Here is a 15910-nt window from a genome sequence, read left to right as displayed (position 1 = left end):
TCCCCATCCCCCTGCTCTCTTCTTTTCTGTCCCCCTGTTCTCCTATCCCCCGTCCCCCTGTTCTCCTCTCCCCAGTCCCCCTGTTCTCCTCTCCCCTGTCCTTCTGCTCTCTTCTCCTCTGTCTCTTTTTCTCTTCTCCCCTCTTCTTCTGTTCTCCTCTCTCCTATCCTCTTGTTACATTCTCCCCATCCTCCCATCTCTCTATTCTCTCTTCTTCTCCTCCTTATTTAGCTTTCCTTTGACTTTCTTCCAAGGCTTGTGCGGGCACTTTGCTGGCAGGGAACATGAATGGCAATATGTTTCTTTTCCAGCAGAGGGACTGAAATCAGAACCCAGCAAGAAGTTTCCTGGAGTGATCAGTCAGAAGTCTCTGCAGGTAACAGAACCGAGACCCAGGACAGAATCCTCTGCCGTCCATCTACTGCCCCAGGGGTCATCGGTGGAGAGGAGGGCGTGCAGGACCCCCAGGTAAGGCAGCATGGTGATATGTGCGTGTGACCTCTGAGGAGCCAGCGAGACCTTGAGCTGCTGCTTGTATGTAGTAAGGTGTGTGCCAGCATGCTGGATGGTGCCAGTGCCCTGCATCACAGGGGGGTCTGGGTGACTGTCGGGGAGATCTGAGGGTCCCCCCATATATTACTTGTAATAAGGGTAGGGGAAAAACTGGTATAAGTGGAGTCCTGAGTCACCATCACTGTCACTTTCAGAATGTCCTCTGTGCCCTCCCCGTATACAGTGAGACATGCAGCCCAGGATGTATATACCAACTCCGTGCCCAGGGTGTATAAGCTATATACACCGCTCCTCTCAGGTATATGCTATATACCCTGCTTCTCTCCAGTATATGCTATATACACCGCTCCTCTCCGGTATACGCTATGCACAGTGCTCCTCTCCGATATATGTTATATAAACTGCTCCTCTCCTGTATATGCTATATACACTGCTCCTCTCTGGTACATGCTATATACACTGCTCTTCTTCGATATACGCTATAAACACTACTCCTCTCCGATATACGCTATATGCAGCTCTCTTCTCTGGTATACGCTACATACATTGCTCCTCTTTGGTATACACTATATACAGAGCTCCTCTTTGGTATACACTATATACAGAGCTCCTCTCCAGTATACACTATATACACTGCTCCTCTCCAGTATCCGCCATATACTGCGCTCCTCTCCGGTATACGCTATATACAGAGCTCCTCTCTGGTAAACACTATATACTGAACTCCTCTCTGGTATACGCTATATACAGAGCTCCTCTCTGGTAAACACTATATACTGCACTCCTCTCCGGTAGATGCTATATAAAGAGCTCCTCTCTGGAATATATACTATATACAGAGCTCCTCTCCGGTATACACTATATACATAGCTCCTAACTGGAATATACACTATATACAGAGCTCCTCTCCGGTATACACTATATACACGGCTCCTCTCCAGTATCCGCTATATACTATGCTCCTCTCCGGTATACACTATATACAGAGCTCCTCTCTAGAATATACACTATATACAGAGCTCCTCTCCGGTATACACTATATACAGAGCTCCTCTCTGGAATATACACTATATACAGAGCTCCTCTCCGGTATACACTATATCCAGAGCTCCTCACTGGAATATACACTATATACAGAGCTCCTCTCCAGTATACACTAAATACACTTATAAATCTGGAGACAGCAGCATTAGTGAATTCTGCTCTCATGTCCAGTTGTCAATCATTTGCAATAAGTCTGGTATTGAAAAAAATGGATGGAAAACAGAGTTTCCCATTTTCTGTCTTTTTTATTTTTTAAATATATCTATATAGAGCGGGAAAAGAGGAAAATGGAAAAATACATTTTATGATGTTGCTGTTCCCCTTAAATGGAATGGATCCTGTACGGGATCTATTTATTTCCTTTCTATGATCCCAAAAACTGAAATAACTCCTGCTCATGTGAACAGAGGCTGACAACTGACATTAGGCAAAGGACTCGATCCGCACCTGCTGACTAATCAATTTTTCGGTTGCCTATTTTTCGTCTGGAAGGACAGGAATGTAAATATCGGCCAAGACTTTTCGGAGGTGCTCCCATTGTGCTTAGTATGTAACATGTTGAGCCAGCGTTCTGACTTCAGCTGATTTTTCGGGGGTTTTTCATTCATTATTTTTAATTGTCTATTGCCCGTATTAAAAATAGTAAATTGTGCCTTACTCACCGCTCCAGTGACGCCGCTCTGCTGCTGCTCCCAGTTTTTGATGACAAGTTACAGCGGTGATGTGACTACAGCTGCAGCCAATCACTGGCCTCAGTGACTCATGACGCTTGCATCAGTGAAGATGCTGGGATAAGTGATTGAATGCAGCGGTCACATGCAGTATAGCCATTTTGTCACCACTGTAGACTGTCAACAAAAACAGGGAGCGGGGCAGGGAGGCAGCACTGTACCCAGAAGTGGAGCATAGAGGCAGCACTGGACCAAGGAGTGGAGCATAGAGGCAGCACTGGACCAAGGAGTGGAGCATAGAGGCAGCACTGGACCCAGGAGGGGGAGCATAGAGGGAGCACTGGACCCAGGAGGGGGAGCAGGGAGGCAGCACTGGACCCAGGAGGGGGAGCAGAAAGGCAGCACTGGACCCAGGAGGGGGGTTGAGAGGCAGTACTGGATCCAGGAGGGGGGAACAGGAAGGCAGCACTCGACCAAGGAGGGGGAGCAGAGAGGCAGCACTGGACTCAGGAGGGGAAGCAGAGAGTCAGCACTGGATCCAGGAGAGGGAGCAGAGAGGCAGCACTGGACCCAGGAGAGAGTGCAGAGAGGCAGCACCTGACCCAGGAGGGGCAGCAGGGAGGCAGCACTGGACCCAGGAGGGGGAGCAAAGAGGCAGCACTGGACTCAGGAGGGGAAGCAGAGAGTCAGCACTGGACCAAGGAGGGGCAGCAGGGAGGCAGCACTGGACCCAGGAGAGGGAAGCAGGGAGGCAGCACTGGACCCAGGAGGTGGAGCAGAGAGGCAGCACTGGATCCAGGAGAGGGAAGCAGGGAGGCAGCACTGGACCCAGGAGGTGGAGCAGAGAGGCAGCACTGGATCCAGGAGGGGGAGCAGCGCCGATTTTATTATTTTTTTCACACAAGCTAGCTGAGAAGAATTTATAGGTTATAACAGGTAAATTCCTTTAAAGGCAAATCACTGTGCGCTGTCTCTTCCTCTGCTGCAGTCCCTGTGTGCAGTATCTTCCTCCTGTGCAGTCCCTGTGTGCAGTCTCTTCCTCTGCTGCAGTCACTGTGTGCAGTCTCTTCTTCCTGTGCAGCCACTGTGTGCAGTCTCTTCTTCCTGTGCAGCCACTGTGTGCAGTCTCTTCCTCCTGTGCAGCCATTGTGCTCAGACTCTTCCTCCTGTGCAGCACTGTGTGCAGTCTCATCCTCCTGTGCAGCCACTGTGTGCAGTCTCTTCTTCCTGTGCAGCCACTGTGTGCAGTCTCTTCCTCTGCAGCAGTCACTATGTGTAGTCTCTTCCTCTGCTGCAGTCACTGTGTGCAGTCTCTTCCTCTGCAGCAGTCCCTGTGTGCAGTCTCTTTCTTCTCTGCAGTCACTGTGTGCAGTCTCTTCTTCCTGTGCAGCCACTGTGTGCAGTCTCTTCCTTCTGTGCAGTCTATTTCCTATGAGAATCACTTTCTGCAGTTTCTTCCTCCAGTGCAAAAACTATAGAAGAATTAAACAAGTTGTATCCATTTTATCGTTTATACCGACATAAACATTTTTATATAAATATATATATATATATATATAAATATATATATATGAAGTATATATATATACAGTATATATATATGTATACAGAATAAATATATATATATATATATAGTATATATATATATACATATATATATATATATACAGTATATATATACATATATATATATAATTTTTTTTTTTTGGTCTGTGGAATTAACCCTTCTTACACATGTAATTTATGCTGGAGCTATACATGTCGCCTGACAGCAATTTTTTGAAAAGTCGTGCAACAAACACATGGCTGTTACCTGCACTTGTTCTGACAAACAGAAATCTGCATTGTGTTTACCAACCTTCGGTGGATCCGTCATCCTCACAATATGTAGTAAAATGTGATGACGTCACTTTGTGTTTTGTGACTTAAAAACAAGTTACATAATAACCTTCATGTTTACAAACACAGAATTGTAACAAAAGCTCATGAAAATCTATGGTAGAAGTAGACGTGAGGGCTGTGATGTAGCTGGTCCTGTTCGTCAGGGGGGCAACAGGATTACCAAACCAAGGAGGGGACCAAGTAAGGGTCACAGTGACCTTCACTCCTTCAAGAAGTAAGGAGTACAAGGACTAGACCAGGATGGAGGAGGAACCAGCTTCTTTCTATGAATTTTATTCATCATGGGCGGCACGGTGGCTCAGTGGTTAGCACTGCAGTCTTGCAGCGCTGGGGTCCTGGGTTCAAATCCCTCCAAGGACACCATCTGCAAGGAGTTTGTATGCTCTCCCCGTGTTTGTGTGGGTTTCCTCCGGGTTCTCCGGTTTCCTTCCACACTCGAAAGACATGCAGATAGGGACTCTATATTGTGAGCCCCAATGGGGACAGTGTTGTTAATGTATGTAAAGCGCTGTGTAATTAATAGAGCTATATAAATGAATACAATTAATATTATTATTGTTATCATTTGTATCTCTCTGCACAAAATGCACATTCCATTAATTACCCAAAACTCTGCCCCCAAAAATGTTATTAGCAAAAAGTAAGATTCCCAGCCAACAAAAAAGAAAACACAGGCAAAGACGCAGCAATAATTGACGCTGCAGATTATTATCTGCACCAAATCTGCAAGGAAAAAATAAGCAATGTGCGCACAACACTTCAGAATTCTCATTGACTTAAAAATAAATATACAGACTTGGGCCACAATTTTCACCAAATCTGCCTAACGTTTTGACAGTGACTATGTGTCCGTGTGGAGCACACGCATCTCCATGTGCTCCACACGACAACATGTCCTTTTTCTGCCGGCAGCATGAGTGTCACACGAACCGCACACTGATGTGATCTGCTCTCAGTGGTGACCTGGAAGTAACAGCAGCACCGTGGATAGGTAAGTATTCCAGCTCATGCCATCCATGTGCTATCCGGATGTCACACTGATAGAACATGGATAGCATGATCTGGTATAATTACCTGTCCCCAGCACTGCTGTTACCTCCAGTTGCCGCTCATTATGCCTCATGCATATTCACTGCACTCAGTTGAGACCCAGAAGTAAAAGGAGCGCCGGAGACAGGTAAGTATACCGGCTCATACTGCCCATGGGCTACCCGGATGTCATACAGATAGTACATGGACTGCATGAGCTGGTATACTTACTTGTCTCTGCCTCTGCTGTTGCTTCTGGGCCCGCTCATTATGCCTCATGCATATTCACTGCACTCAGTGGAGACCCGGATGTAACAGCAGCGTTAGAGACAGGTAAGTATTCCAGCTCATACTTTTCATGTGCTATCCAGATGTCACACTGATAGCAAAGGGACAGCATGAGCTGGTATACTTACCTGTCCCTGGCATTACTGTTACTTCTGGGTCCTGCTTATTATGCATCATGCATATTCACTGCACTCAGTGGTGATCCGGAAGTAACAGCAGCGCTGGAGACAGGTAAATATACCAGCTTATGTTGTCCATGTGCTATCCGGATGTCACACGGACAGCATGAGCTGGTATACTTACCTGTATCTGCCTCTGCTGTTGCTTCCAGGGCATGCTCATTATCCTTCATGCATATTCACTGCAGTCAATGGAGACCCTAAAATAACAGCAGCGTTGAGGACAGGTAAGAATATCAGCTCATGCTGCCCCTGTACTATCCATGTGACATCTGGATAGCACTTGGACAACATGAGCTGGTATACTTACCCATCTCCGGTGCTGTTTTTATTTCCAGGTCACCACTGAGTGCAGTGAATGTGCATGAGCATAATAAACGGGCCCCGGACCTGGAAGTAACCTTCACTAAACCATATTGTTTTGCATGGACATGTGAAGGAGGCCTAAGGGGTACTTTGCATGTTGCGAAATCGCTACTGCGATATCGTCGAGGTCAAATCAAAAGTGATGCACATCCGGCGCCGGTAACGATGTCGCAACGTGTAAAGCCTAGATGCGCCGATTTACGATCGCAAAAGTGTCGTAAATCGGCGCTCTGTGTAGCATCGGTCATTTCCATAATTTCGGAAAGACCGATGTTACCATGTTGTTCCTCGTTCCTGTGGCAGCACACATCGCTGTGTGTGAAGCCGCAGGAGCGAGGAACATCTCCTACCTGCGTCCCGCCGGCTATGCGGAAGGAAGGAGGTGGGCGGGATGTTTACGTCCCGCTCATCTCGGCCCCTCCACTTCTATTGGCCGCCTGCCGTGTGACGTCACTGTGACGCCTCACCACCCGCCCCCTTAGGAAGAAGGCGGGTCACCGGCCAGAGCGACGTCGCAGGGCAGGTAAGTCCGTGTGAAGCTGCTGTAGCGATAATGTTCGCTACGGCAGCTATCACAAGATATTGCATGTGTGACGGGGGCAGGGACTATCGCGCTCGTCATCGCTAGCATAGGCTAGCGATGTCGCAGCGTGCAAAGTACCCCTAAGAGTTGGTTGGGTGGTTGGTTACATAACTAGATGAGAAACTGGTTGGTTGGTTGGTTGGTTGTCGCAGCGTGCAAAGTACCCCTAAGACTAGTTACAGGTACAGTGGGTTTTTTTTTCAGAACACCAATGCCAAAAACACTGCTACCAGATTTTTTTTAACCTTAAGTGCAGTAAGAAACACTACATACAATGCATTTCGATTTTTGGCTTTTTGGTGAAGTTTGCCGTAAAACACAGCGTAGGATATTATTTACACCAGTCTTAATAAAAAGCACTCCGGTGTAAAATGCGGCTCATTATTAAGAGGACGTCGTCAATAACAAGGTGCATCACATGCTTTACATGTGCCGCAATTATAGATGCAGGCTAGATTTGCATTATACTTTCTGCCATAAACTAAGGTAAATGTGTCTGTCCTCGGTGGGCTTTGTCCGCTTTTTACTTGATTCTTGCTCACTTTTTTGAAAAGTGGTGTAAGCGGCAGAAAAAGTTTTTAAACTTCACAAATCATTGTGTACAAATGGCACGCACCAAAATTTGCAACTTTTTCTGCGCTAGGTTCTGACGTAAACATCTTAATATAGTATATGCTCTGAGTATGTTTTATTTTCTGGCTTCTTAAGACATAAAAAAGCATAAAAATATGTTACAAAGTAACAAATATCGTCTCAAAAAACAATTGTTTAAAAAAGAATTTAAAATTCATGTAATTTTTACAAGTAGAAAAAGTGCGATTTCTTAGCACAAAATACATTTCTTTCCATTGTTAAATTAACTTGTTGATACTAAATGTATTTTGTTAGTAAACAATTAATTATTTGAGGACAAAAACAAAATAGTCCAATAAAAATAAACCTTTAAAAAAATATTTACATTGTATTTAAATAATACAGTTTTGCATCAGCATATTAAATTTTGTAGCCACAGCACATACATCTTTTTGTCAAAATATGTTTTGTTGCCACTGTGTATACATTTTTGTGCCGTCTCTTTGGTGCTCGCTGCTCCTCCGTGTGATCCTACACAAGATCCACGCTCCCTGAGTCAGACAGGAGTTATCTAGACAATGCAGCTGTGTTGTGACATGTGAACCGATGTGACACTTATGCTAAACAGGTGTCTCTGCTTCCCCAGTGACGTGTAGCGGTGACATATAAAAACACCATACAGTAGAGTTACTTCTGGAGCAAAAACAGATCCCATAATCTGCTCTAAAAATACTTCCCTTCTGAGATGCGAGAGATGTTAATCTGTCATCAGAGTCAGACCTCCTCTTTGGTGTCTTGTTTTTAGTCTTCATATTTCTCGGCATGACCCATCTTATATAGTTGTCTCGGAGAAAAACATTTCGGCAGTAAGAGCTGAGCTCACACCAAGTGTCGAGAGAGGAAGGAGAGCATCGGAGAAGCATCTCGAAGACTCTGAGCACAGTACTCACATACTGTGTGGTCAGGTCCCTCAGGACTGAGTATATTTACTGTGGATCTGGACTTAGGTCCTTCAATACTAAGCCCATCTACTGTGGACCAGAGCTAAAGATCCCTCAGACTGAGTTCATCTATTGTGGAACTGGACTCAGGTCCTTTAATACTAAGCCCATCTACTGAGGACCAGAGCTAAGAACCCTCGGACTGAGCTCCTTTTCTGTGGAACTGGACTTAGGTCCTTCAATACTAAGCCCATCTACTGTGGACCAGAGCTAAAGATCCCTAGGACTGAGTTCATTTACTGTGGACCAGGACTTAGATCCCACAGGACTGAGCTTATCTTCTGTGAACCAGGAATCAGGTTCCTAAGGACTGAATTCATTTATTGTGAACCAAAACTAAGTACTGAACTCATTTTCTGTGGAACAGGACCTATTTCCCATAGGATTGATCTTATCAACTTTAGACTAGAACTCAATCCTTCCAAGTTTGAGTTCCTAAACGTAGGTCACACAGGAATAACCTCATCTACGGTATTCAAGGTCTTGGCTACAAAGAGCTGGACTCAGCTACTGAGAACAAACAAGTCCCAAAAGACTGAGGTTATCTATTTTGATTAGGGGTTTGGCTCTTGGCTAAGAATCCATACATTAACATACATCAGTTTTAGATTTTTCATATAGCATGCTCTGCCTCACTGGACCAAAAATTGGGCTTTTCTGAAATCATTTTGAACTTGGAATCTTGGGTTCTAAAATCACTCTAATATCACGTAAAGTAAGTTTACTTTGGACATTTCATCTTAAAAAAAGTGGCCTTGGTGTAGAACCCATGGCAGTCCCTGGAACACTAGGTATGTACATTGTTTTACTGTAATATTAATTAGTGTGTTAGTTTCTGTTTGTTTGTTTTTAGCTTCAGATCTATTTTTCAAATTTTGCTTTGCTTAAAAACTTTCTATTTTAGGAGGAATTAGATACAATTAGTAGGTGAAGGACTTCCAACTTCTTCTTTCTGTTCCGGAAATTAATGTTTTGACACTTTAAATAGTTTCCTGGGCATGTTGTTGTGTTCCTGTTGAGTAACTGAGCTCTTTCCCCCTAACATACGATGTAAACGGCAAGTCATGGTGTGGAGCAATATTCTGTGAACTCGGAGGTGGGCAGCTGTAGGGGTTGGGTGACAGAGAACTTGAGTCCTTTCCAATATCATCCTATGTGGGTATGTATATTAGATGTCCTTTAACGCTTTCCCATAAAGTTGTAAATTAGAAGTGACTACCAATGTTGTATGCAAAATTCTTCACTGGGGGTGTTAATGGTCATTGTCACATGGCAACTTGTTTATGACAACTATTAGTGTTCATAATTCAAAGAGCATCAAAAGTAAGGTGGCCGAGACGGTAGTAAGAATTTTTGGCCAGGGGCTGGTGATGGATCCCATAGCCTCCCCATCTTCTCAGATTGCACATTTGGATGTCACCATATAAATATCTCATGATTGCACAAGCTGAGCTGACCCATAGACAGTGCTGATCATGGAGGCAGACATTTTAAAGGTGTGGCTAGTATTTGTGATTGGTTCAAAAAATAAGACAACTTTATGATGTCATCAGATCCCATTGCATTCACACCTATGCAGTAGTGGGATACAATTTTTATTTAGGCAAGAGTAGCGCATCTCTCAGTCTCGGTGTGCACATAGGTGGTGCCAAACTGTATGAAGATCGTGAAGTTAGGGCACTTTCACAGTCCAAAAATCCAGTGATGAGCTTCCATATTAATAATGTTAATATTAATAATGTTTCTTTAGTATTAGGGTTTAAATGATGCCATTTAGTTTGCAACTTTTTAGTTCCAAAGTATCTCATAGCACATCTTTTTGAGGGTCATATCAGCTGCTGTTGACTTTAAAGGGATTGTCTACTACTTTGATATTAATGGCCTTGCTTTAGGATAGGTCATCAATGTCTGATTGGCCAGGGTCCGACACCCTGCACCCCCATCGACCAGCTGATCTCAGTCCGGGTGGCGGTGTCAGCAGGGGGCCAGAATTGCTCAGTTACGGTGCTGCTCTGGCCACAGCTGGGTACTGCATACCCACCTCATATTCTAATCAATAGGAGTTGGATGTGCAGTAACCGTCCACTGCCGCTATCAGAAGAAGATGCAGCTCCACAACTGAGTATTTCCGGTTGCTGCCGCAGGGACCGAGGGCAGCATCTGAAGTTTGGGCAGCTCCGGAACTGAGCATTTCTGGCTGCCTGCTGCCGCCTGTGGGACCGAAAACAGCATCTGAAGTTGGAACAACTCTGGAATTGAGCATTTCCATCTTCCTGCTGTTACTGCCAGGACTGAGAAAAGCATCTGAAGACAGGGTAGCTCCAGAACTGAGCATTTCCGGCTGCCTGCTGCCGCCGCTGGGACCGAGTACAGCATCTGAAGATGGAGCAGCTCTGGAACTGAGCATTTCCAGCTGCCTGCTGCCGCCACCGCCGAGACCGAGTACAGCATCTGAAGATGGTGCAGCTTCAGAACTGAGCATTTCTGGCTGCCTGCTGCCGCCGCGGCCGAGTCCGAGTACAGCATCTGAAGATGGAGCAGCTTCAGAACTGAGCATTTCTGGCTGCCTGAGGCCGCCGCCGCCGAGACCGAGTACAGCATCTGAAGATGGAGCAGCTTCAGAACTGAGCATTTCTGGCTGCCTGAGGCCGCCGCCGAGACCGAGTACAGCATCTGAAGATGGAGCAGCTTCAGAACTGAGCATTTCTGGCTGCCTGCTGCTGCCGCCGCCGAGACCGAGTACAGCATCTGAAGATGGAGCAGCTTCAGAACTGAGCATTTCTGGCTGCCTGCTGCAGCCGCGGCCAAGACCGAGTACAGCATCTGAAGATGGAGCAGCTTCAGAACTGAGCATTTCTGGCTGCCTGCTGCAGCCGCGGCCAAGACCGAGTACAGCAACTGAAGATGGAGCAGCTTCAGAACTGAGCATTTCTGGCTGCCTGCTGCAGCCGCGGCCAAGACCGAGTACAGCATCTGAAGATGGAGCAGCTTCAGAACTGAGCATTTCTGGCTGCCTGCTGCCGAGTCCGAGTACAGCATCTGAAGATGGAACAGCTTCAGAACTGAGCATTTCTGGCCACCTGCTACTGCCGCCGGGACCGAAAACAGCATCTGAAGATGAGGCAGCTCCGGAACTGAGCATTTCTGGCTGCCTGCTGTCACCGTTGGGACTGAGAAAAGCTTCTGAAGACGTGGCAGCTCTGGAACTAAGCATTTCCAGCTGCCTGCTGTTGCTGCCGGGACTGAGAAAAGAATCTGAAGACAGGGCAGCTCCGGAACTGAGCGTTTCTGGCTGCCTGCTGCCGCCGCTGGCACCGAGTACATCATCTGAAGACTGAGCAGCTCTGAAACTGAGCATTTCCAGCCACCTGCTGCCGCCGCTGGGACCGAGAACAGTATGTAAAGACGGAGCAGCTCCAGAACTGAGCATATCCGGCTGGCTGCTGCCACCGCCGCATTTGAGAACAGCTGATCGGTGGGGGTGTGGCGTGTCGAACCCCAGCCGATCAGACATTGATGACCTATCGTAAGGATAATCCATCAATGACAAAGTAGTGGACAACCCCTTTAAATATGGCCCTTCTTCAGCTGTACTCATGGTGCCTGTGGACCAATAGTCATGATTTGTCCATACACGCCAGGGCACCAAGGTCTAGAAGATAAAACGCCGGGTTACTGGGTACAATACAAAGTACATAATCTCATTCATAATATAAATGGCTCCATTGGTTGGAAAGGAAAAAACCTCAAACCAGTTCAACCAGTAAGAATAATATATTCATGGCTTGGTGGAGGTTTAGTCATGTTTGTCTCTGATCTCCTTCATTGTGTACTCTGCTGGATACATTGTATCATATGCCCTTCTTTGCAACCTTTGGAGAAGGTAGGCGCTGCTCTAATGTTGACTTTTTTGCACAATATTGACTCGTTATCATGTTGTAGCCGTATCATGTTTGTGCAAATCCTCTACAGAAAATGCATTATCACTGCTATATGTTGTCATCCTTTCTAAGGATACTGCTCCGTGATACATTTATATTATGGATTAATTTCAGGCATAAATGTTTATAGGATCAGTGCCATTTCTAAAAAGGCTTCTCTGTCCCTTTAAGAGAAATAATAATGCAAACTAACGATGATATTATGGAAAGAAAATATTGATGAAACATTCCGATAAACAGAATACAGGGCTCCATATGTTGTATCAGCTTTTCATTTCCATATATTTCCATATTAGACTTCTCCATATTATACGGTATTAATATGCAGAAAAGCTTCACGGAAAAAAGTCTAATATTTCAGGATGTGTCCGGACTAAATATGTAATAAAAGAAACAATATATCTTTTATTGAATATTAACTAGGACTTTGTGAAAATATTTAAATCACAAGGCGGTATTTTATGTCAGCAATAGGGGCGGTATAATAGCAGTTACATTCTTGTACAAAGAGAGCAGTATTATATAATGATATACTTGTACATAGGAGCAGAATTATAGCAGTTATATTCCTGTACATAGGGGGCAGTATTATAGTAGTTATACTCTTGTACATAGGGGCAGTAGTATAGTAGTTATATTCCTGTACATAGGGGCAGTAGTATAGTAGTTAGATTCTTGTACATAGGAGCAGTATTATAATAGTTATATTCTTGTACATAGGGGCAGTATTATAGTAGTTATATTCTTGTACATAGGGGCAGTATTATAGTAGTTATATTCTTGTACATAGGAGCAGTATTATAGTAGTTATATTCTTGAACATAGGGGGCAGTATTATAGAGTTTATATTCTTGTATATAGGGGCAGTATTATAGTAGTTATATTCTTGTACATAGGGGGCAGTATTATAGTAGTTATATTCTTGTACATAGGGGGCAGTATTATAGTAGTTATATTCTTGTACATAGGGGCAGTATTATAGTAGTTATATTCTTGTACATAGGGGCAGTATTATAGTAGTTATATTCTTATACATAGGGGCAGTATTATAGTAGTTATATTCTTGTACATAGGGGGCAGTATTATAGTAGTTATATTCTTGTACATAGGGGCAGTATTATAGTAGTTATATTCTTGTACATAGGGGCAGTATTATAGTAGTTATATTCTTGTACATAGGGGGCAGTATTATAGTAGTTATATTCTTGTACATAGGGGCAGTATTATAGTAGTTATATTCTTGTACATAGGGGCAGTATTATAGTAGTTATATTCTTGTACATAGGGGGCAGTATTATAGTAGTTATATTCTTGTACATAGGGGGCAGTATTATAGTAGTTATATTCTTGTACATAGGGGCAGTATTATAGTAGTTATATTCTTGTACATAGGGTGCAGTATTATAGTAGTTATATTCTTGTACATAGGGGGCAGTATTATAGTAGTTATATTCTTGTACATAGGGGCAGTATTATAGTAGTTATATTCTTGTACATAGGGGGCAGTATTATAGTAGTTATATTCTTGTACATAGGGGGCAGTTATAGTAGTTATATTCTTGTACATAGGGGGCAGTTATAGTAGTTATATTCTTGTACATAGGGGGCAGTATTATAGTAGTTATATTCTTGTACATAGGGGGCAGTATTATAGTAGTCATATTCTTGTATATAGGGGCAGTATTATAGTAGTTATAGTCTTGTACATAGGGGGCAGTATTATAGTAGTTATATTCTTGTACATAGGGGGCAGTATTATAGTAGTTATATTCTTGTATATAGGGGCAGTATTATAGTAGTTATATTCTTGTACATAGGGGGCAGTTATAGTAGTTATATTCTTGTACATAGGGGGCAGTATTATAGTAGTTATATTCTTGTACATAGGGGGCAGTTATAGTAGTTATATTCTTGTATATAGGGGGCAGTATTATAGTAGTTATATTCTTTTACATAGGGGTGGTATTATAGCAGTTATATTTCTGTACATAGTATTGCAATATTATAATAGCTACTGGATCTTAGGACTTACTATTTTTCTTCTTTTACTCTTCAGGAGAGATGCCGCGACACTTCCCTCGTCTCAATATTTCGGAGGTGGATGAACAAGTCCGGCTTCTAGCTGAGAAGGTTTTTGCCAAAGTTCTTCGAGAAGAGGACAGTAAAGATGCATTTTCCCTGTTCACCGTGCCCGAGGATTGTCCCATTGGACAGAAAGAGGCCAAAGAACGAGAACTGGAGAAGGAAATCGCAGAACAGAAATCTGCTGAAACTGTTAAAAGGTCTGACCTGCGCAGTTCTTACACGTAACTCATAGTAATTTCTGGCTCAGTGCAATCTTCTAATTCAGTAGAATCTTTAGTTTTATAACATCTTGTAGGAAGGAACACGTGTTAATGTTAATTACTAAGCTTAATTATGTCTAAATACCTTAATGTCACTTTCCTTCCAGGCATATGATACATTTCCTAGTTTCTCTGACTGTATATAGCCCGGTGTCTTTATCAATATGAATAATATGCTTCAAAGTACAAAATATATCTGCAGTTGCTTCTTAGAACTTTGCAACCAGTAGCTATACTGGTGGAGTGGTATTTGTTTCCTATTTAGTACTTTGAGTGCACAAGGGTGAATAAGCTGTGGTTGTGATCAGATTATAAACCCCTTAAAGAGGTTGTTCCAGGTTCTTATCTTATCATGCTCACTGCTCCCCTTCCTCCTGGCTTCCTAGCTATCAGTTAGTGCAGTCTGGAGAATTCATTGTTCAGGTGTCACGCCAGAGCACACAGCATGCAGCGCAACACAATGGTAACGATGAGGATGTTATATAAGCAAGGCCCTGGAAATAGGGAGAGCGGACACCTCCTTCAACTCACATGAGTCTGTAACCTAAGCTCCCCAACGTCATTCTCCCCATCGCCATCACGTGCTTAGCCTAAACTCAACCTGGCTAGTGAGAAGGCTGGCGAGAGCACCAATCTCACCACTGCAACAATACAACACAACTTAAAAGAGACAGACAGGGCCAAAAAGACACAAAAAGGAAAAAAAATCCACATTTCATCAATGCAGCAAAACACCGCAGCTGCAATAGCCATGACTCCTCAGCTTGATACAGATGCTCAGTGTGCAGAGCAACGCAAGGGTGACAACGGGGACGGTGTATAAGCAAGGCCCTGGCAATAGGAGAGGGGACACCTTCCACAACTCACATGAGTCTGTAACCTAAGTTCCCTAACATCTCTATATGGGTCCTTGCCTCCATCGCCATCATATGCCTAGCTTCTTGCTTAGCCTGAACTCAGCCTGGCTAGTGAGAAGGCTGGTGAGAGCACTAGTCTCACCACTGCAACAATACAACACAATTTAAAAGAGACAGACGGGGTAAAAAGACACAAAAAGGAAAAAAAAATTCCACGTTTCATCAATGCAGCAAAACACCACAGCTGCAATAGTCACGATTCCTCAGCTTCTTTCAGAGACTAGCTCCTTAGAAAGTGGTCAGCAATAGAATGAGAATTTATAACTGGCATCAAATGGTAAAACACATGACTTTTTATAGTGAAGGGGAGTGGTCACAAAAGAGCTGCACCTGAGATTAAGGCTAGAAAGTACAGCCAGATAGGAAAGAGTAGTAGCAGGACTCTTCAGGAAATGCCAGCGTTTTTTTCCCATATGCTGTTTTATTTTATTATTTTTTTTGTCATTACCTGAGCACTTTTCCAACCTTTTTGATCATCTTTCCATAACACACCTTGGTATCAAGAAATTAAAGGGTCTCCACCCTGAGATCCATTTTTCCCTCCACCATCCTGGAGCT

The 15910-nt window shown here is 43.9% G+C and overlaps 1 protein-coding gene across 8 annotated transcripts in view; it reads left to right on the top strand.

The window, feature by feature from the left end:
* Positions 1-247: 247 nt before the first annotated feature.
* The window catches only part of AMPD3 (adenosine monophosphate deaminase 3), a 63089-nt gene continuing 47426 nt past the window's right edge, over positions 248-15910 (top strand). For 6 of the 8 annotated variants that reach the window (XR_012727294.1, XR_012727293.1, XR_012727291.1 and 3 more), the window contains exons 1-2: positions 11966-12032; positions 14147-14372. Coding sequence is in view for 3 of the 8 variants with exons in the window: in XM_075325810.1 (XP_075181925.1) it covers positions 12005-12032; positions 14147-14372 (254 nt within the window). In the remaining 5 variants the exon portion in view is untranslated. Of the gene's footprint in view, positions 469-7988; positions 8941-11965; positions 12033-14146; positions 14373-15910 lie in introns of those variants that run through there. The other 2 variants (XM_075325812.1, XM_075325811.1) reach the window with 2 other exon arrangements.

The sequence above is a fragment of the Anomaloglossus baeobatrachus genome, chromosome 10 (assembly GCF_048569485.1).
Source record: "Anomaloglossus baeobatrachus isolate aAnoBae1 chromosome 10, aAnoBae1.hap1, whole genome shotgun sequence".
NCBI classification, from domain to species: Eukaryota; Metazoa; Chordata; class Amphibia; order Anura; family Aromobatidae; genus Anomaloglossus; species Anomaloglossus baeobatrachus.
This window is presented reverse-complemented; position numbering and strand designations above follow the sequence as displayed.